The 21,486-nt window shown below is 60.7% G+C and overlaps 3 protein-coding genes across 4 annotated transcripts; 1 reads left to right on the forward strand and 2 right to left on the reverse strand.

The window, feature by feature from the left end:
* Window positions 1-216: 216 nt before the first annotated feature.
* On the reverse strand, window positions 217-9,586 carry CHLRE_07g332901v5 (uncharacterized protein). Its single transcript, XM_043064218.1, has 21 exons — window positions 9,325-9,586; window positions 9,045-9,085; window positions 8,511-8,618; window positions 7,222-8,172; window positions 6,873-7,004; window positions 6,501-6,681; window positions 6,203-6,330; window positions 5,794-5,928; window positions 5,525-5,611; window positions 5,312-5,379; window positions 4,985-5,190; window positions 4,742-4,866; window positions 4,346-4,456; window positions 4,154-4,229; window positions 3,793-4,012; window positions 3,513-3,599; window positions 3,205-3,335; window positions 2,613-2,966; window positions 2,298-2,463; window positions 1,571-2,164; window positions 217-1,409 (listed from the first exon to the last, which is right to left on the reverse strand). The coding sequence occupies exons 1-21, from the start codon at window positions 9,353-9,355 to the stop codon at window positions 1,055-1,057; spliced, it is 4,287 nt and encodes a 1,428-aa protein (XP_042922786.1). The 5' UTR covers window positions 9,356-9,586; the 3' UTR covers window positions 217-1,054.
* Window positions 9,587-9,635: 49 nt separating this feature from the next.
* Window positions 9,636-13,696, reverse strand: CHLRE_07g332950v5 (uncharacterized protein). The gene is made up of 10 exons (XM_043064219.1): window positions 13,018-13,696; window positions 12,860-12,946; window positions 12,697-12,770; window positions 12,523-12,597; window positions 12,186-12,358; window positions 11,814-11,905; window positions 11,548-11,647; window positions 11,268-11,346; window positions 10,863-10,952; window positions 9,636-10,671 (listed from the first exon to the last, which is right to left on the reverse strand). The coding sequence occupies exons 1-10, from the start codon at window positions 13,019-13,021 to the stop codon at window positions 10,615-10,617; spliced, it is 831 nt and encodes a 276-aa protein (XP_042922787.1). The 5' UTR covers window positions 13,022-13,696; the 3' UTR covers window positions 9,636-10,614.
* Window positions 13,697-13,826: 130 nt separating this feature from the next.
* CHLRE_07g333000v5 (uncharacterized protein) lies at window positions 13,827-21,250 on the forward strand. Of its 2 annotated transcripts, none has more exons than XM_001690550.2 (16): window positions 13,827-14,276; window positions 14,407-14,494; window positions 14,677-14,757; window positions 14,911-15,009; window positions 15,188-15,282; window positions 15,450-15,829; window positions 15,976-16,085; window positions 16,258-16,413; window positions 16,603-16,725; window positions 16,921-16,941; window positions 17,116-17,193; window positions 17,437-17,504; window positions 17,668-17,739; window positions 17,969-18,090; window positions 18,358-18,488; window positions 18,819-21,250. In XM_001690550.2, exons 1-16 carry the CDS (start codon window positions 14,167-14,169, stop codon window positions 18,987-18,989), a joined length of 1,905 nt encoding a protein of 634 aa, XP_001690602.2. In that variant the 5' UTR covers window positions 13,827-14,166; the 3' UTR covers window positions 18,990-21,250. The 2 variants fall into 2 exon arrangements, with proteins under 2 accessions (XP_001690602.2, XP_042922788.1); XM_043064220.1 differs by having other exon boundaries at window positions 13,827-14,132.
* The last annotated feature ends 236 nt before the right edge of the window (window positions 21,251-21,486 follow it).

A 21,486-nucleotide genomic window follows, 5' to 3' on the forward strand; every position in this document is an offset into this window, starting at 1 on the left:
CCAGAATGCCGAGAAGCCCCGAGGTCGCCCCCGCCCCGCGCCTAGCCCTTTGAGCGTGGGGCGCCGGGGAGGTGTTGAGTATGGCAGGAGGCGAAAGAAATGCTTGGGGTGTTTGGGAACGTGACAAGGCACGCATGCGTGGCGCGGGAAATCCCGCACGACCCCAACCCGAGTGTCCCTAGCCGATGCGCCTGCGCGTCGTAGCGGCATGGAGGCTCTGACGGGGCGTTACACGCCTATCAGCTCCCAAGCGTACGGGGGCTCAGCCCATTTTCCAGCTGTACAAAGCTGACACCCCTTGTCCATATGCCACAAAGCATATCTATAAGAGCCATAGGAGTTTGAAAAATGCAGAGCGCTTAAGAGCAGCCGCAAGGCCACGCAACCGCAACCGCAACCGCAAGGCCCCGCCCAGCCCCGCCGCAGCTCCTCAATACCTGTGCCAGTACTTCCACACACACAACGTCAAGTCATATCCAGCAAGTAACGTATGGAACGGCAGTCAAGCGCTCAGGCATGCATACGTGGCATCCTTATGTTATCACACTGTGTTCGGTCAAACGTGCCGCAGCCAGGCACGCCGGTAATACAACCCTTTCGGCTGCACGTCTCGCGACGCCTCTCGATCAAAGGTCAGGAACCAGAACGCAGGGCATAAGGTGTTGCGGTAACACTAATGCATATGTCATTGGAATGCCATGTACCCCCCTTGTAAGCGGCTGCACCTCATGGCCGACTGGGGCACTGGTATATACGTGCGCAACCTGGTCAACGTGTCCTTCCCTTCAGCGTGCTACCAATCCAGCTCTCCGGACACGGCATTTTCAGCACACGTCCACACTAATGCCACCAATATAAAAGCCTGTTGATCGCAAACAGGCAGCGAGTCAAACTCAGCCGTTGGAATGCGCGCCGGGCGCAACCGGCAGCGGACTATTCAGCCGCCCCTCGTGTGCCCTGCTTTGTCTGCTTGCTCCCGTCGCTTACGGCCACCCAGGCACACCACCACAATGCGGCATCTCCCCGCGGCCTATTGCCTGGGAAAGCCGACTGCTTAATGCTGCCAGTCGGGAGGCAACGGCGGCAGCGCAGGTGCGGCGGTCTTGCGCGCTGCCACGTCACACCTCAGGTTCGCCGTGTTTGCCGCGTTATATAGCCGCGGCAGCACCCCGGGCGCGTTCACTGAGAACAGCACCGAGCTGACGCCGCAGGGCAGCCCCAGCGCGGCGCGCAGCGTGGAGGCGGTTGAGGTGGTTGCGATCGTGTCGAAGTACGACACGGCGTCAGCCACCTGCTCGAACAGGCCGGTGAGGGCCGCGCCCGAGGTGGCTGGGTTGGCCACAGTGCAGTTGAAGCCACTGACGAGCGGGCGGCCGCCCAGGCTCTGCTGAGCGATCAGGATGAAGCTCCTGCGCGCGGTTACGCAAGAGAGGAAAGGAGCGTTGGAAACCCGGACAGGGCATGGGGGCAGGGGGGCAGGGCATACGGTATGAAGTAATTGCGCAGGCGCATTCTAAGCAGGGATGCGTTTCATCGATGGGTTACAGAACGCATAATTGCAGGCGCCCACCTGCAGTCGTTGGGTCCGAAGGCATCGGTGCGGCTGGTGGTGACTGACATCCGTAGCAGGCGGCCCGCGCTGGTGTCATTGCTGGGGATGGGCGGGAGTGGTGGACGTGGCGGCCTTGGAGGCGGAGGCGGCGGCAGGGGCGGGTTTGGTGGTGGCGGTGGCGGGGGTGAGGGGCTGATAGCCGGTGCCCCTGGCGGTGCCGGCTCCGGCGGCGGTTGCGGTGACGGTGGCGGCGGCCGGGGCGGCTTCGGCGATGGCGGCGGCGGTCCGGGCGGTGGCGGTGGCGAGGGCGGAGGTGCCATTGGTGGCGGCGCGTCTGAGGTTGACGCTTGGTCATCGGGTGGTGCGGCATCTGGAGGCGGCGGCGGACGGGGTGGCGGCCGAGGTGGTGGAGAGGGCGGAGGCGGAGGTGACGGCATGGGGGGCGGAGGCCGTGGTGGGCGCGGGCTACGCGACGGCGGTGGTGGTGGGGTGTCAGGCGGCGGCGCGTCAGGCGGGGGTGGTGGCGGTGCTTCAGGCGGGGGCGGCGGAGGCCGCACGCGCGGTGGCCTCGGCGGTTTGGGACTCGGCGGTCGCGGGCGGCGCTTGGGTGGCCTGTTGATGTTTGCCAGGGTACTCAGGCTCAGCACGATTGAACAGATGCGGTAGTCGAACAAGTTGCGCTGCAAATTGCCCCAAACAAGCGCAGGGGCAAGACATGGAGATTGACAAAAGGTGTGGTACTCACCGTGGTGGGGGAGGCGTCTCGGGTGGCGGCGGCGGCGGCGGTGGCGACTCATTCGGCTGCTGAGGCTGTTCTGTGCCCCCGTCTGTCGGTGGCGGCGGTCGCACCCGGGGTGGAGGGCGCGGCGGCTTGGGGCTGGGCGGCCGTGGCGGCGTCAGCACCGGTAGCTCTGCAGCAAGACACAACACACGTGAACGCGTCACACATGAGTACCAAAAGCGGCCCCGACTTGTAATGAAAGACGAGCTTGACCTGGAGGCATATAGTTTGCGAGGAGCTCATGGCAGAAGTGACAGTTGCCTTGCCAGGCATGCTCACCCTCAGAAGGAGGCGGCATCAGGCCCTCCGGCAGCACCGGCGGCAGCGGCGACGGCGGGCGCTTCGGCGGCGGCCGTGGCGGCGCCTTCTTGGGTGGTGGCGGACTGAACGCGCTCGCCTGATCACCTGACGGCGCATCTGGCGGCGGCGGCAGCCCTGGTGGCGGTGCGGATGGAGGCGGCAGCGCTGGCGGCGGTGCTGTGGGCGGTGGTGGCGGTGCGTCGCAGCTGAGGCGGGGGATTTGGCGGCCGTCAATGAAGTTGATTTGGCCCTGCTCATTGCGAATGAGGAAGCGCGAGCCGCACGGCAGCTGCAGCCGCCGGGCCAACACCTCCACGTTGAGCGGGTTGAACACTGCGTGACATGTTGCACGGTGTATCGTGGGGTGGCGCATGAACGCGATTCAGTGATGGGACACGCAGGACTGCGTGTGATGCGTCAGTGGACGAGAGTGCTGTGCTGGATGAGGAAGCGCCATGGATGGTTCTGCCACGAGCGAGGCTCCCTCTGAGCCAGCCTCCGTGGCACACTGCCGTGCCAGTGCCTGGCAGCCTTGCCTAGTACTCCCGCCCCCCGCACAACAAACACTCACCGTACACCATGTTTCGGCTGTCGCTGGAGGAGTTGGAGACGGCAAACAGGATGGTGGCCTCCAGCACCGGCCCGTCGCTGCCCGCCGCGGCGCTGCACGTCACGGCGGAGAAGTTGCGTGCGAACAGCGTCCTGTGCGCGGCATGCGGGCGGGCGGGCGGGCGGGCGGGTAGTCAGGCATGCAGCAGTTGGCGGTAACGGGATGAGCTGTTGTCAGCGGTTTGCGGCACGCTTGGGCCGGCAATGAACATACGGTAGGGAGCTTTCCAGGCATGTCAACGTGGCCGCCGTTTCTTTCGCTTTGCTCACTTGTATGTGAACTCCAGGATGTAGGTGACCTCGTTGCAGGCGGTGTTGAGCGACAGCCGCGAGCTGTTGCCGTACATGACCGTAAACCTGTCATACACGGAGGACACCACCATATGTGGACATGCATAATCGCGCTTGCATGCACGACGAGGCCTCAGCCTTTTGGGTGGTGGCGGGCGCTTTCCAATTGAATGCCACGAGCAGAGAGGCAGAGGGCCGGGTTCAAACAAAGTGAAGCAGGTGCAAGGAGTCGCAGCGGTTGTGCTAGCCGTAGACTCACTTGTACGGAGCTGGAGGCGGCGAGGGAGGCAGCGGCTGAGGTGGTTGGGGTTGCGGGGGCAGGGGAGGCGGGTTCGGTGGAGGCAGCGGCGGTGGCGAGGGTGGAGGTGGGGGCGGAGACGGAGGCGGAGGGGGTGGGGAAGGCGGCGGTGGCGATGGGGGTGAGGGAGGCCGAGCCGGGGGCGCCGGGGGCGGCTTGCATACCAGCTCGGGCCAGGTGCCTGCACGAGCAGTGGCAGACGTATTAGCTTCGAGATGCTGACTCATACATGTGACTTCCAACGTTTCAGCACAACGCTTACAGCACTGGCTTACCCAAGCTCGCCCCTACCCGGCGCTCTGAAGCCAAGGCCTTCCCTCACCTGGCGGGTTTATGTCGGGCAGGATGGACGTGGACAGACCGCTGCTGGACACAACCATACGGGTGCCGCACACCACCTGTGCACATGCGGTGTCATGGGGTAACAGTTGAGCAAATGCACCACAGGCGACATGGGAGAACAAATTCCAAGGGCCGCAAACACCACACCACCCGAAGAACTACCGATACTCACATTTAGCGTGAAGAACAGGATCAGCTCAGACGCCCGGCTGCGGCCGTTGGCGCCACCGCCCACACCCTGGCCGCTGCCGGGGGTGGTGGTGTTGCCCATGCCCACCAGCACCTGCGTCCAGCGCGTTGAGACTCACGGCGTCAGTTGAGACTCATGGGACCGAGCCTTGTGGTGCCACGTCCTCAGCGTCAAGAGGTTGTAAGGTCCCAGGCCTGGCACCACCGGGACTTGCTCTGAGCCTGCTCTCCATGCATTCCATAACCCGCGACGCCATGTATACCTCATCCTGCCGTAGACCCCTGGCCCATGTCAATTCAGGACACTGGGATGAACTTGCTGGGCTCACACACATAGTCCCTCGCACCCACCACGCGCTATTTACCACCAGTGCTCTACCTGCTCGAAGTAGCTGCTGGCCTCAGGGAAGTAGAAGTAGAGCTCCAGCAGCACAAAGGACCCGGGGCCGGTCACGGAGTCGGACACGGCACACGTGCTGAGCGCCTGGTACTTTCCCTTCAGGACTGCGGTACGATGAGATGCAGGGGAATGGGTGGAGGGAAAGAGGGCCCAGTGTAAGTGTGATGAAGGCTTCGTCTGCTGCATGCACAGCCAAACTCGATGAGAGAGCGAGGCACTCACATGGATCACTCAACAGGTAGTTAAATGTGTTGTTGAGGGAGGGGCACAGCCCAGACGGCAGCCGCGCAGGACTGTTAATCGAGATGGCGAAGCGGTTGGGCGGCGGCAGGGGCGGCGGCGGTGGCGGGCTCGGCGGTGGCGGCGGCGGCCGCGGTGGGGGCGGTGGCGGTGGCCGCGGCGGCGGCGGTGGCGGCGGAGGCGAGTACCTATGTAATACCACACAACACGTCAGCCTTCATTCGGTATGTGCTGCGTGCCTGTGCTACCAACATCCTTCGAGGGAACGAGCGAACAACTTCCTGCTATTCCCCCATGCGCCCAACCCACATGCAGTCCGGCAGGATGAACTCCTGAACGCCCACATTGCCTGTGGTATCGTCCTTGAGCACATAGCTCTGTGGGACGAGTGTGATGGGGGCGAGTTGGAAGGGTAGGCGGGTGGCGGGAAGCGTCCGGACAGGCATGCAGGCTGAGGTATGAAGCACTACGGTAGCGGGGATTAAGCCCCAGCACACAGTTCCACACCCTGCCCTTACTCACGCTGATGCTGCTCCGCGGGCAGACGTCCGTCAAGTTGCCGGCCCCGTCAGGAGGCAAAGGCGAGCCGCCATAGTATGCCAGTTTGAGCTGTAGGCAGAAACGGGGGGCGCAGGATGTACGGCGCGGTCAGGACGCACTCATAAAGAGCACAAGAACTGGGCCTGATACGACTTAGCCACTACTGGTCTCGTAGGACTCGTATGGCTCCGTAGTTGTAGTGCACCGCGTACGCCTCCCTCTGTACGGCACACATGCACACGCGCACGCACCCGGAGGCCCACGAACACGGAACCCTGAGTGGACAGGTCCACGGGGTCACACGGTGCGGTGGGGGAGGCGCCACCAGCCATGGGGCAGTTGCAGTCGGACAATGTGGGGTCGTTGGGACTGGGGTTGAAGCGAGCCTGTTGAGTGGAGGGCAGGAAGCACGTCGGGTTGGGCAGCGCTGGGATAGGGGCTACTGGGCTGGCGATTGGGGGCCACGTTGGCCTTTGGAATGCGCCCAGTCACCCACGTCATCTGGTGCATTCACATGCCTTCAACCGACCATAACCTTCAATCCCCCTACACCAGCAAGCCCCGGCGTAAGCTCCCTCACAGTATCTTCCCTCGCTTCCTGCAACCCCTCCTCCTCCCCTGCGTGCCTACGTACACGCGCGCACGCACGCACACACGCACCTGGCGACTGGCATCGCACACCCTCTTCAGGTCCACCGACAGGGTGTAACAGCTGTAGTAGCCGGTGCCGTATAGGACGTCCACGTAAGAGGCAGTGTTGGTGACCGCATCGCCATCCCGCCACACGTCTGCAGCAAAGCCATGCCGACGGGTTATAACTCGATATTGCGGTGGCATGATCAGGACTGTACGCTCAGGGAACCAAGTTTCCCTGGCACGTGGCTAGATTGGGACTACCTGGGCACGAGGCCCCGCGCCGTACCCACACCGCAGCTGCAAGCCCAACTTGCGCACTCACATGCCGCTGCCGTCTGCCTGCCCGCCTCAGACAGGTAGGTGTCATCGGTGGCGAACATGACTCCGCATGAGAAGCGCGAGGTGATGTAGAGCCGGCCGTTGTGCGACATAAACACGTATACCCGCCCTACCGAGGCACCGCTGGAGTCGGACTCATTCACCAGTGCGAACGAGCGCACCGTCTGCGCCGCAAACAAAGGGGCCGTGTGTCATGCCCCAGTGGCATGGCAGGGCGCATGCGGAACCGCATGTGGGAAGGGGGCTTTGCGGCAACACGGCTTTGACTAGAACTTTTGGCCCCGACTTCGCGGCTGCAGCCTTAAACCTGCCTATGTCACGATATGTAGTACCTGCACGGGCCGTACGTCCTCACCTGCAGGCCGCTGCAAATCTGCCCCGCGCCCATCTTGCGCACTGGCAGATCCACCAGGTCGCTGACGTCCGGCAGTGTGCACAGCCGGGCGTCCGAGTAAAACATGTCTGCCAGGGATGACTCCGGCAGCGACTGCGAGGCGGCGGATGAGAAGCGGCGTCATGAAAGCAGGTGACAGGGATCGAGTATTGCGCAACGCACCTAGCGCGCAACACGAAAGCCGCAACACAACCTTGCAAAAAACGAACGCGCTATGGCTGTCGCGGCTGCTTGAGACAAGCTGATGGCACTGCAACTGGGTGCATAGCGTGCAAGCATAGAAGCCCGATGCGCGCTTGGTACGACTCACCGTGCAGGTATTGCCGTAGTCACACAGCGAGCAGGTTGTGGTGCCTACCGCGGATGCCTGAGGCGCCAGTGGAGTGCAGAAGTAGGGCGGCGCGTCCAGGGCCGCGGCCGGCTGCGGTGCCAGCACCAGAAACAGCAGCGGAGGCAGCCAGGAGGCAGCCGCGGCGAGCAGAAGCAGCACTAACGGGCGCAGCGAGCCCAGTGAGCCGTGCGTCCTCCCTGCGCGCGTGATGCTGGCGGCACTTCTTAAGCTCCCGCCGCGTTTGCGCCGAAGTTCATGTTCACGTTGCTGTGCTGGTTGATGCCCGCCGCGGCAGGTGTTCGACTGCTGTGGCATCCGAAGGGCCGCGGGCAATGGCCCGCTGTCCGCGCTGCATTCAGTCTCAGCTGTGCCCGCGCTGACCGCACAACCTGCATCATTGCCACTTGCATCTGCCCCGTCGTTGGCGGCAGTAGTAAGCTGTGGTCGCTTTGGACCCCGTACAGCGGCTTGGGTGCTGCCCGCATGGGGGCTAGCCGTTAGTAGGGGCTCCACTGCAGCCCATTCTTCTTGAGCGGTTGCGCTGCTGGTGCAGTCGGCATTCCTCACAGGCGCGATGGCGCCAAGCCCTTGGGCCTGCGTTGCTGGCGTTCCTGCCACACAAATCCCCTGCACGCCCGCCCCTTGGGCGACGTCAAAACTGGGCTGCGCTGGCAGCCTTGCAACGCTGAGCTTGCGGTTGTGATGATCGCGAGCAGGTCCTGGTGGCATTATGTGGACTGGTAGCCTACTTTGGTGAGCTCCATTCCCAGCAGGCTGCGATTGCTGCTGCAGCTGCAGGAACGGCAACGCGCATGCTGCCGTGTCGCCCGCCATGCATCCGCAGCTGAGGGCCACACGGGCGCCAGGACCACCTGCCCCTGGCACCGCAGTATGCTGTGTGCTCACGTATGCTGTGTGCAGGCCAGGCGCCTACAACCAGGAGGGCCACAGCCCGTTTGTTTATGCTATAAAGGTAAGAATGCACCTCAAAGATGGTGACACCAAACTGCCGTGACACGATGGACCAGGGAGGATGGGACATCGGCTCCGCCACGAGGCGCTATGACGAGCTTCCTTTGCAACAAGTTCTGCATGCTAAGAGCCCGACCAGCCCTAATGATGAGGCCGCCGCCATATCTTCCGTTTGGTGTGTGAAGCACACATGCGAAGAGCTTCCGTCGAGCGCCGGGTGCGCCACTATAAGTAGGCCGAGAAAGGCCAGTGCGACATATGCAACACTGTAACTACCGCAGTCCCTTTCCCCTCACCGGCTCCGTCGCTTGCTCGCTTGCTGCGGCGCAGGAGAGCGCCCGCCCAGGAGTAACCGCCTTGGACCGAGAGCGCTCGCAATTGTTTCTTATCTTTTCATGACATCTCTATTATGTGTATACGTGAACTCAGCGCAGCATCACTGGAAGCCTGCGGCGTTTTAGTTTGTCCTTGGTAACGCTGGCTGTATATCGTTATATCGTCGATGTTAAGTATGATTAACAAAAGCTTATGTGTACCATTTTATCACCTGTATGTGCGGGCCGATGCTAACGACGCGAGCGCCTGCCGGTTGCCGGTTCCATCAACCTGCATCAACTCCTGCACACATTAGTCGCGTTCGCCGTGTTCAACAATACAGCTACTCTATTGAGGACTGTATGTAAACCCGATGATGGCAGAAGGGCCGTGGTCACACTGAAGCGGGAGAACGCTGGATTGAGGTATGAAGCCTGGGTAGGGTCTGGGCATGTCGCGTGGTTGGTGTTGGGTGCTCCCGCCAGGCCCGTAGTTCCTATCATGAGCAGCCTGACTCTCTGGCAGTTGGGAGGGCTGTCCTGGCCTTCAAAAGAGTCTGCAACCAGGGTTTCACCATGTGGAAAGCAGTCTCGGTGTGAAAATGTGCAGTCGCCTGCGACCCCCGCCCACGCGGGTACCACTCCGGCAAGTCCCTAGGGACTGCGTGTGTCCAATGCCCTAGACTGCCGAAATGTCATCATGTGACATATAATAAGGTCCCTGATTGATTTCCGGGCACAAACTCGAGCGGGAGCCGAAGTCGAAATGCTAAATGTCGCGCTCGCCAGGACTTACTGGAATTTGCCCTACGCAGTCCGGATGACATCTATCGGTGAACCTTAGTCGACGGCACTAGATACAGGCCCAAAATACCGCCTATGCGAGATATGGGCTCTGGTCAATTTCGCGACTTGAGCCCTGACCAACATGTTTTGTCCTCTGCCGAGCGCTAATGCCCACTAATGATGTAAGTTATGTACCTACAAAAAGGCGGCGTCTAAATATTGAGGTAGGATTTGCCTCGGGCGACTCCCAGAGCCCCCCGAGCGTGCGGGTTTGGCTAGGAGCATGCACCCCCCCGGACAATTGTGCACATAACTTTTTGATGCCTATTCTTTTTACAGTGTCGATTGCGTATCCTGCATACACTGTGCGTACGCTATCCATCACGCTATCACGCTTTTAGTTTTCACGACGAAAATATTTGCGTGTCCCACTGCACACCCCATGCACGGCTGCAGCCGTACGGCCTTTCAGGTTTCATCTGCTCAGCTCCGCACCATAGTAACCGTATACTACACAACGAGATGAAGCCGTAGGTATGCTGGCGGCCTGGTCAGATGATACCTGTTGGGTCTACCAGGCTGTCAAAGTTTGGACACAGCAAAAGACCAGAGTGGTACCCGCGTGCCCCCGCCGCTGACAAGTGACAACCCTCAGGCCCTGTGCCGTTCCAGGACACAATCCAGTAATTGCAGCCAGCTGTTTGGCCTACCACCTCATATACTTAATGGCAAACCTGCAAATGCCATCGATGCTCGACTTGTGAGGAGCACAACCACACGTCGTCCTGTCACGCGTCCTCGTGCGCTGTCCTCTACGCACGATGGTGTTTGTCTTAACCCCTCACAGCTGTTACAGCATGCCCTGCAAGCTCGCAAGCTTGCGGCCACGATGAATCAGCGCTATATACGGTACCTGCCAAGATCCTACACCTGATGCCGTCCTACATCAGGTTGGCCAAACCTCTAGGAGCACAAGCCCGGGGCGCTCACGCGAGCTCGGATGCTAATTACCACTATATCGAACTGCATTCCAGCAGAGCCGCCTGCCCTGAATTTATACGGCTGATCACTAGTCACCGGCTACATGTCAGACGTCTGAGTCACCGCGCCTTGTGGCACCATGTTCCAGGGCCACCTAATTCCAGCTCACTGCTAAAGCTTCGACCAGTGCTGCCCATGCAAGCACAATATCCAAGTACGACCCAGCTCAATCATCCGTCACGGAACCTGAGCCAAGCAGCTCCTTCGTCACCTTTGTCACCATCACCTTCCTGCAGCCTGCAGGACATGGCTTGGCTGCTTATGCGCTGACCAGCTTGAGGCCCTCCTGCAGCGCCTTCGTGTAGTCGTTGACGGCCTGTTGGTTGAAACGTTCGGTGGGGAACCACGGGCAAACCGGCACTTACACAACAGGCCAGGCACACACATGTCGCGCTGTAAGCAGTCATGCAGGCCAACATTGTACCTGAACCCGCTCCCACATAATGCTGGCCAATAGCCGCCACCCCCCGTGCACCCCGGCGCTGGCTGCCTAGCCCAAGCACCAACCTGCACGATCTCGTCGTCCTCGGCGATGCGCTCCTCGCGCTCCAGCGCCAGTGCGGCCTTGAGGCCAGCCACCTCGTCCAGCACTGCGCCCTGTGGCCGACACAGCCCGAGTGAGAGAAGGATGATTACGACCCTGCTTTCGCGTTGTGCAGATACTTCATGGTCGCGAGAGCGCACTCCTCACGCTGTGCAGAGGATAGTGCATCCACTGGCAACCAGCCACAGCGTGTTGAGCAAATGTGTACTGGCGCATGCATGGCAGGCAACCCATCGCCGCCGACAGCAGTCAGCCCAGCGTCACATGCTAACTAGCTACAGTGTGCTCAGCTTAACTCGTGCATCTAAAGCCTTCAATTGCCGATAACTGACTAGCCGACATACTCACAGATGTCCCCCACGGCTCACCTTGAACTGGTCATCCGCCAGGTTGCGATTGCCGATCGCGTCGTGCACCTCGGCACGCAGCGCCGACACCTCCGAGTCGCTACGGGCATAAAAACGGGGCGACGCGCACACAGCAGGTGATACGGGATGAGCACAACGCCCACTTGCAGGCCCGCATGCTTGCGCTGCAGTTACTGTGCGCCATCCAGGCCCAAGGTGCGTAGCGGCTCATGGCCGATGCCTGCCATTCCCGGAGAATGCTAACCACTAGCTCCGAGCCGCCCTGGGTGTCCCGGCGTACCGGGTGTTCTTCTCCGTGTCCAGGCGCTGAGACAGCAGCATCAGGTCCTCGCCCACGCGCTTCATGGACACCGTCTGCTCCTGCACACGGCCGTTGCGCTCTGCAGCGGCACCGAGCAAACCAGTAGCCGTTGGGCACACGTAGGAGCAGCGTTGAGAACACGACTGAAGCAACGGTAATCACCATGTCACACTACCCCGTCACATCAAAAATCTGTGCAGGCTCGCTGCTATCAGGCGACCACTTTATCAGTCAATATCGCTCACCCTCGTCGATGGCCGCCACGCACTCGTTGACCTTGCCCACCAGGCTGGTGGCCAGGTGCTCGATGTCACTGCGACGGGACTCACGCTCATCCCTGTAGGAGCAGTATGGGGTGGTAAGGAGCGGCACAGCAAGGCGAAGCACATACACGAGGGACTCGATGCATGTCCTACAAGTTTGCGCATTTCATTTCCAGCCCGTCCGGAGACGTGTGCCTTTCCAGGTTTGCCGTTGTATAAGCTGTCACTAACTGCCATCATCCTATGCCGCTGGGTGCACAAGCCGGCGTCCTGCCCCCTCTGATATCGACCCCGATAGGGTGCTGGCCTCCCGTCCTAGGTCTTCTCCGCCCGGCCGCCCTCGCAGGTGCTCACCGGACCAGTGCGTGTAGGTCCGTGATGCGCTGGTTGAGTGACTCCACCGCGCTCTTGAGTGCCAGCTGCAGGTCCGTGAATTGCTGCAGCTGCCGCTCCTGCAGCGTCTTGATCTCGCCCTCGAAATGCGACTGCAGCTGCTTGTCGCTCTCCGCCCGCCGCTTCACCTCAGCCTGGAAGTGGCATTGGAATGTTTGTGTTGAGTTACATTCAACCTCACCGGTTGCCGTAAGTGCATATGCTTGCTGTCTCCATGCTTTGGGTGGACCTGCTTGACGCAGCCACAAACCCCACCAAAACTTGCGCGCACTAATTTAGCCCCGCCAGCCGGCCCCACCTCAACGCTCTTTTCGATCCGCTGGAGCGACTCCTGAAGAAGGCTAAAGCGCGTGGACTCCTGGATGCGCTTGTTCTGCGAGGGCGTGAGGGGGAGGGAACGTGACCAGGCGCCTGGCAAAAGTCACAGCGGGACGTGAACCGCCGGGTCATGTCTGCATCCCTTGACACCCACCTGCTTCTCCTGCTCCAAATCCGTCCATAACCCCGCGAATCGTTCGGTGACATGCTCAAGCTTGGCGGAGGGCCCTGCGTAGTTGCATTGATCAGGAAAGGCCGTCTATGGTGGCGGACTATAACAAAACCAGATGGGCATTACATACTGAAAACACACTTACCGTTAGTGCCTGGCCGGGTCGGCGAGAAGTCCCGGCGCCGCGGAGATAGCGACGAGAGACCGCCCGGGGTCTCAAACGGGCGCAGCGCTGTTTCAGAGGTGCGGGCGACGACTTCAGTAGCCATTCTTTGATTTTGGATATAAACAATACAAACTTACACATCTGGCAGGGCTTCCTTGACTCTTCCTAAGTTGGCCTTCCAAGCGTCCCTTGCTCTTCCAATTGAGAAGAGTAATATGTATGAGAAGCTGATAGACTAATGATGTATGCAAAGAGCTATTGTGCACGCACTGTTGACTAGTGTTGACCGGCGGATGAGTCTCTGCTCCGCTACCCCCCCGTCCAGCCGTCCTGTCAGGTCGTGCACCCCGGCACAAGATACCAGCACGGTCATATGTGGAACTTTGCAATATGCCAGAGAGCTATTGCTGTTGTGAGCAGACGCCATTTTCAGCAGGAGAAGTCAGAGGGAGAGGTCATGTCAATGCTCACGGGCTTGTGTCGCATCTGCGCTCATGTCGCGAGCCACCTACCCGGAAGTCCTGATCAGTCCTTATTCACGGTGGCGTATACTTCTTAAGCATGTAGCACTGCCGGCAGTATACAGCAGGCTTGCGGGGGACTTTGCTGGACATGCCTGGACCATGCCCGGACATGCCATACATGTCGAACCAGGGGAGGACGGACCGGCCGAGGTTCTGCACAGCGCCAGGGATTCATGTGCTCCAAGAGCAAGCGCGGCCAGCCGCGCAATGGTGCAAATGGGAAAGGTGCAACACCCGGATTGTGTGCGGACCCTAGGGTCTTGGTGCCGCCAGGTGCGCCGTTGCAATTGAGTAAATGCTTACGGAAAGTTAGTGCGCGTATCCGCATCGAAGCGAACATTGCTTGCGATGGGGAAATTGCAGGGGCTCTCGGAGCGCATCTTGGCGGGTTCCTGCAGACCCCTTCCGCACATAAATACAATCGGAGCAGTATTGCGGTACGATGCAATCATGAATTGCAAATTCAACTACCAATCGCTACACAGAATTCTAGGCACAGGGATTACCGTTTAGGTCTAGGTCTTTTCGCACGTTTGCGCTAAAGGCATCGCTTTATTTATAATGATGACGACATGTAGGAAGTATGCTCCAACCTATGCGCTATTATGCATGGCGGTGATAGCTGCCTGTAAGGGGATGGTCACGCCTGCAGGGAAATCACTCGGCGCTGTCTCGGGGCGGCCGGGGGCGGGAGGGGGGGAGAAGATTTCGCGACGGGCTGGAGAACGGCAAGCAGTTTCGGGCATTGGGGCGGGCGGGAGAATGATGGGCGGGAGGGGAGGGGGCCAGCCCCCCCGATGGCCCGACACCTTTATTATGGAGTACGTTATTTCGATGCCGCACTTTTACCTTACGCAGCCGGGGGGCTTGAGGTGAGGCCTGGCAACCCCTTCAGGCTTTGACGTACGTACCCAAACGAGCAGCTGACCGTGCGCTGGTGCTCGCTAGTCCCGATTCATTAGCACAGCGCTCACGCCATGACCTTCTACTGCACCGGTGCAGCTACACGGTCAAGGTGTGGTATGATGAGCCCAACAACCGGATGCGCGTGGAGTCGTACGACGGCGAGGATGTGGTGGTGTCGGCCGGGGTGAGCTCCATGCAGTTTGGGGCAGCAATGCCTGTTGCTATCAAGGGCTGCACGCGTCACGCTATTGCAATAGACGGCCCGTGAACTTAAGCGCCATGCAATGGGCGTGCGCTGTGGTACCGCTGCCGAGACCGCGGTCAAGTCCTGATCCCCCGGATGCCTTGGCCGGGCTCCTTGCACAGGGCTACGACTACACGGTCATTCCGCGCATTGACAAGCTGTTCTGCGACGTGTGGGGTGGCCCCGGCCGCCTTGTGTACAACGTGAGTCCACTGCATTCAAAGCGCGCATCCCAGGTGCAGATCGGGATGGGCCCCGGGTTGGAGGCCATGCATCCTCCCGGCATCCCGTGCGCACTAACGCATGTGTTACGGCTCTCCCTGACAATGCATTTCCCGGCGCGCCTTGTGATGTAGCCCCTACCAGAAATGGAGTTTTGGGAGTTCGGCGGGACTATCGACCTGGATGGCAAGGAAGCCAATGTCTGGCAGCGCCAGAATAAGGCGGGCAACAAGGTACGAACTACGAATATCACAACGTGGTCGGGATCTTGCTGCAGGCTTCGTTCCTGGGACGGCACAGGGGTATGACTACTCCATTTGATGTGCCAAGGTGTGCCTATGATATAGTACCGCAAGTCCGTGCCGCTCTCTTTGCGAACTCCTCTCGTCCATCTGTGACACGCACGCACAGGTCTCGCAGCACACGTTCTACGCAACTCCAGACGGCGTGCCCCTGCGGCTGCACACAATTGGCGTCAACATCATGTCTGGATCCCACTTTGACGAGTAAGGCGTGCACGCTGACCGCACCCAGCAACACGCGGCTCTCTACGCGGCTGGTGTTCACGAGTTCCACCCCGAACTCGGCCGCGTGTGCACGTGCCCCCTGGCCTTTCCTCTCCACATTTGCCTCCCCAATCCTTCCTGACCAGCGCTGCCCGCTTGCACTTCAGGTACCTGTACACCTTCAAAAGCTTCACGACCGGGTTTCCTGACTCGCCTGACGCCGCAGCGCTGTTTGCTGTGCCCACCGTGTGCGAGGAGGAGATTGAGGAGCTGCGCAGGAAGCATGCCGAAGCGGGGAGCGAGGCGGCAGTGGCTGGTGCTGCTGCTGGTATAGATGCCAACGCTGGTGCGACCATGGTGGGCAAGGAGGAGCAAGAGCAGCAGCAGCCGAAGGGGCTGGGTGAGGAAGGGGAGGAGCAGGGGACTACCGTGCCAGAAGATGCGCCCTGCTGGGCACAGCGACAGAGGCAGGAGCTGGGTGGGCGCCGGCAGCACCCCTTCGCCTGGCAGGTGCACTCTGCCCTGCCCAACGCCTGGAGCCTTGACCGTGAGTTTTCGCGAGGGCGGGGAATGACTGTGCCGGCCGCTTGGTGCAACTGCTCTGTGCCAACGCCCTGAGCACTGTAGCAGAGCTCCCTGCGCATAATCCTATGCTGAACCCCTCCTTCTCCGCTCCACCGCCTGCGGTACCAGATGCCATGAGTTACAACCTGTGGTCACGCGCGCATGGGCGGGTGCACCAACACGCCCACGACTACGACAAACGCCTGGATCGGTTCGTGGCCGTGGCCGCTAAGGTGCAGGTAGGAGACTAGGATAGGGTCTGGCCGTCAGGTCGTTACGGGTAGAGCACCCGGACGTGGGCCTCACAAGGCGCGACAGGAATGCTCAGCGCTTACGGAAGCAATGGATGCGATCCGGGTCATGCGACCATGTGCTCTCGATGCCCAACCAATGCCCAATCCGCCCCTGCAGGCACACAACACCCGGCCCGATGCTAGCTACAAGCTCAAGCTGAACCAGTGGGCGGACTGGCACCCGGAGGAGTGGCGCAGTGCCATGCTGCCCAACCTCCGCCTCAAGCCACAGGTGCAGCAGCGGCCGGATGGCACCGACGTGCTCATATCGGAGGTGAGCCACGCGACAAGGTGGTAAGGGTGTCCAGGCCAGAGGCCGCCAATGAGAGCCGTCCTTGGGCTTACGGGACGGGCGGGGATGCTTCTGGGACCTGTTTCCATCGGCATGCCATGGCGCATCAACGGCAACTGCGCAATAACCCTATCATGTCGGTCCACTGCCCCCCTGAACTGCTGCCACCAGATGCCGGGCGCGCCATATCGGCCAAAGTCCACCTTCCGCGGCACGCCCGGCCTCAGTCGTGCCGACCTGCCCCCCAGCGTGGACTGGCGCGGCACAGGCGCCGACCCAGGCGTAAAGGACCAGGTGTGTGTGTGGGGGGGGGGGGGCGGCGGGGGCAAGGTAAGGACGATTTGTGGGTTGCGGGAAGGAGGGGCCATCATATGGCGTTTGCCACTGTGTAGAACATACACTAGGCACGTATGAGGGCGGCTGACAGAGTCTTTACCGCGCTGACGTTGTTCCGCGCCTGCCCATGGTGTTCTCTTGGCGACCGCGCAGGGCATGTGCGGCAGCTGCTATGTGAGTATGGATGGAGCATAAGGGGTTGGCTTGACGTAAAGGCTCCTCTCTGCGAGTTACAGTCCCTCAGCCATCGCACGTCCCTGTCCTGTCGGGGATCCCAGGTCCAGACTTCCCGCGCCCTTCCCGCCTTGACGCCCCGTACACACACGCACTCATGGCGCATGCGCACAGACGTTCGCCGCCACAGGCACCATGGACGGCACCTGGTTTGTGGCCACTGGACAGCGCCGCTCCTTTAGCGAGCAGCAGGTGGGCAGCTGGGCAGCTGGGCGTGGGAGCTGGGCAGCTGGGGAGCTGGGCAAATGGGGAGCTGGGCAACTGGGGAGCTGGGCGTGGGAGCTGGGTGGGGTCTCTGCAGGGAAACCGTCCTGCATCCGCATGCCAACTTGCCACGCGCAGCATGGCACTAGTAGGCATAAGCGGCCGGGAGAAGGTACCGTGCATGATGGAAGGTCACTTGTGCCTAGTGTGTGTGCGGGTCAAACCCTGCAGATCATCGATTGTGCCTGGGACTACGGCCCTAATGGCTGTTTCGGTGGCTACTACCAGCCCGTGCTCAAGTGAGTTGCAGGGGCGCGGCATGTGCTCTGGGGACTTCGACACTGCGGCACGCCCAGTGCTGCCTATGCCGCGTGTGACGTAGACAACAGCTCTGGACATTCAAATTTTCCCCACGCACGCACGCACGCACGCACGCGTCGCCCCTCGCCCTTGCCATTGCAGCTATGTGGCGGAGCAGGGCGGCATGGCTCTGGAGCAGGACTACACGTACCGGGGCGAGCCGGGATACTGCAGGTGGGGGTGCTCGGTGGCACGAAGGGGAGCAGCACGCACGGGGTGGCAGCCGGGATAGGCTACAGTTTAAACCCCTTGTCTTAAACATCAGCGGCCACTGCCCCCACCCACGCATCGGTTCAATTCCCCCTGCCGTCTCCTTCCCAGGCACGCCGCCTCTGCCCCCTTGAAATTTTATCACTCCGTCCTTCATGAACGGCTACATCCCCGCCCCAACAAACCGCACCAGGGCCTCCAACCACACGCGTGTGGGCCTGTTCTCCGGCTACATGAACGTTGAGAGCCGCAACGAGCTGGCGCTTATGGAGGCCGTGGCCAAGTACGGACCCATTGCTGTGTCCGTGAACGCGGGTAGGGCACAGTACTAAGTGCTGTGGGCTGGGCCGGCGGTTTGGGTTGGGGTGCTGGGTTCGGTTGGATGGATTTGTGGGTCAGGTGGTTGCGCACCGGGCACCATCGAGCAAGGACACGCCCTAATCTGCCCTCATGCAAACCATACACCTGCGGTCATGTCCCATCCCTGCAACCCAACTGACCATTTTGGTTTAGTTTGGGCTGGTATTTACAACCCCCCCCCCCCCCCGGGGGCTTACCCCCCCCATACCCCCCCCCCCCCAGACCCCGAGGCCTTCAGCTTCTACAGCGAGGGCGTGTTTGACGAGCCCGCCTGCACCACCCGCATGCGGGACCTGGACCACACCGTGACGCTGTTCGGGTACGGCAGCCAGGACGGCAAGGACTACTGGCTGGTGAGTGCGGCGTCATGCGTACGGCATGACGCGGACGGGGAGATGAAGATGGAATGCTGTTGCTTGTTTCTATTGTGGGCCTTGGGCAGAGTGAACGGGGCTGCGGGCGCGCACGGATGAGGTTGGAAAGCCCGCGTTAGCCTGCTCGACTTCCCAGGCCTGACTTCCTGTTGCAGCCCTAGAATACGAATGGAAGTGCCTTGGGAAATAGTGGGCATGGGTGGCTTACAAAGGGCAGGAGACTCGCTGCCCCGTCCCTTGTCCTTTCGCCATGCCAAGGGCTGGACGTGTTGAGACACAACCCTGCTGGCATGCATGACTGCACTGCAGGTGCGCAACAGCTGGTCACATTTTTGGGGAGATGACGGATACATCAAGATTGTCAGGGGCAAGCACGACTGCGGCATCGCCACAGACCCAGCGGTGGCGCTGGTGGTGGACAGGCACGTGCGGCCGGAGGCGCAGGCGGCGGCTCAGCGGGAGGCGGCGCGCTGGGACTGAGGACGGAGAGCTCTAAGTGCTGCTTAGAATTAGGTGTGAGGTTGTAGAACGTGATGGTAAGACTGCGGAAAGGGTTGTTACTGTTTTTACTCCTGGTTTGTTATTGCCTATTGCATGTAAATAGGCGGCGGGGAAAATTCGGGCGGAGCGAGAAGCGACTGCGCGAGTCATGGACAGTTGACTGTCGCGAGGAAAGCGCCCTAGGCGCGACGCCGTGAGTGTCAACTACGTGATGCAAAATCGGCCTGGCGATTTCAGCGGCGGCGCAGGACCTGGCGGCAGCAGCGGCGGCGGCGCAGGACCTTGCGGCGGTGCAGGGCCTGGGCCCAACAGTGGCGGCGTGCATGTGCGTAGCGGAGGGGTCAGGCAAGGCCACGTGGAGCAGGAGAGCGCGGCGCCGCCAGAGAAACGGCGCCGGCGCGCAGGTTGAGACCTGCCGGTGTCTGGTTTGCGATCTTTGCTGGCGAGCACAGCATAGCATGGCACGGTGTGTGGCTCGTTGGTTTGTCTTGACAGCGGGACATGGCTGGACGCATGGCGGGCGGGGCCTGTACAGACCGACCCCGGCTTTGTCCGGGAGATGAGGTAGCTTTGAAACTTTGGGCTTCAGACATTGCACCAACGAAGCGTGCGGCACAGCCCACTGTTACCCTTGTTACTCCTGAGTTGAGGCATACCGTAGCAACAGGGCCGGACACAGGCGTGAACGCAGGGCTGCAACTCTGGCAAGAAGGCATGCACGGTAAATACTGCGTCAGCTTTCCCAGGGCGTACTCGGCGCATGCACCATTTTCATCTACGGTCAACTCTGGCAGGGTCTCGCTACCTATCCCTGGACCCAGATCAGGGTGACCAATTACCGGGCGTGTGAGCGTGCGCCTCAGTCATGGTGTTGTAGCGTGTAAGCGTGTGGGTGGTCGTAAGCGAGGCACGGTACCGTGGTATGCGACTTGCATGGACGGCACTCATTGCGCCCGTGAACGTGCACGCAGGGCTCGTTACCCTGGGTAGCGTGGAAGCGTGATTTGAGGGCGCGGCCACACGGCCGCCAGGCACAGCCACGCACGCTGCATGCGATCCTTTGTCGAGTTTCGAGCATGTTGCTCTGCAAGGCGTAGGGTTCTGGTATCAACCACCTGTGCTCTGACCCTCGTTGAGTGCATGTACGGTGATTGGAATTAGATGATGTCGTCAAGACGGAAGCAGTCATCAAGGGTGCGGGTTTGGCTGGGGAAACGCATCCTCCCGACGGCACGTGCCGTACGGCACCTGACTGCTTGTCCCCCAGTGACTCTTCCATGCTAGTTGAATGCACATTGGACAACACTATGTCGGAAGTCTTTGGGGGATAACCAGCAGCAGTCAGATGGTTGGAGCAGTGTTAGTTTGCGTGTTTGCCGAGGCGGGGAGTGGCACCCGGGTTGGTGCGCAGCCATCACGTGGCTCACTGGGATGGGCCTTACACAGAATTTGCGCGTTTGCACCTTGCAGTGCGTGTATGCATATATGCATAGGGCTGCGAGTACGGGTACATGTTGACGGGGAGCGACCCATCTCGACACTAGGAGAAGAGTCGATATTTTACCACGGGTGGCCAAAAACTTGCCCGCTCTTGTTGTTGGCTGCTTGCGCCAATGCATTCCCACATTACCTGTGGCGTGTGTATGTATGTGTGTGTGTGTGTGTGTGTGTGTGTGTGTGTGTGTGTGTGTGTGTGTGTGTGTGTGTGTGTGTGTGTGTGTGTGTGTGTGTGTGTGTGTGTGTGTGTGTGTGTGTGTGTGTGTGTGTGTGTGTGTGTGTGTGTGTGTGTGTGTGTGTGTGTGTGTGTGTATGTGTGTGTGTGTGTGTGATACTGGTGACTGTAGTGTATGATCATGATGAGCGGTGGGAAGAGTGTTACCCACAGCATAATAGGGGGTGATTGGTGATGAGATTATGGCAACTAACGTGCAGCGATGGGTACCGGTGGCGATGGGTGCGTCAAGGGTGTTCAACGACATTACTGGGGCTGCAGCATCGTGGATGCAACGGTGTATCGAGTGAGAGTGAGAGTTTGCGGGGGCCGGGAGGGGCTGTATTACATTTGTTGATGCATGCTTAACTGAAAACGGACGTACTACGTACAGGATGCCGGTGCAGGCGAGCTGTGATCCTGTGTGGAGCCGTGTAGAGCTCGTCCGATGTGCGGGGGCAGGGAACAATCTTGAAGCTGCTTGTACCAATCGACCTCGGGTTTGTCTGGTATGTAAGGCAAGCTCGGCAGAACCTGGGCCGCAGACCATGCAGCACACGCGTCCATGGACGGGCCAGGGGGGGAGGCGCTGGACCCAACGGCGCGGGAGTCGGACGAAGCCACCGAAGCGGTCTGTCGGTAGCTTATAACCGGTCCTGACTGGTTCGATAAACAACGGCAGGCATTTAACCGTGATGCGCATGCGTGACTATTGCATCTCAAAGCTTTTCTCCAGAGGCAGGCGAGCCCACTCCTGCTGGTTAG

This window comes from Chlamydomonas reinhardtii, chromosome 7 (assembly GCF_000002595.2).
Source record: "Chlamydomonas reinhardtii strain CC-503 cw92 mt+ chromosome 7, whole genome shotgun sequence".
Lineage (NCBI taxonomy): Eukaryota > Viridiplantae > Chlorophyta > Chlorophyceae > Chlamydomonadales > Chlamydomonadaceae > Chlamydomonas > Chlamydomonas reinhardtii.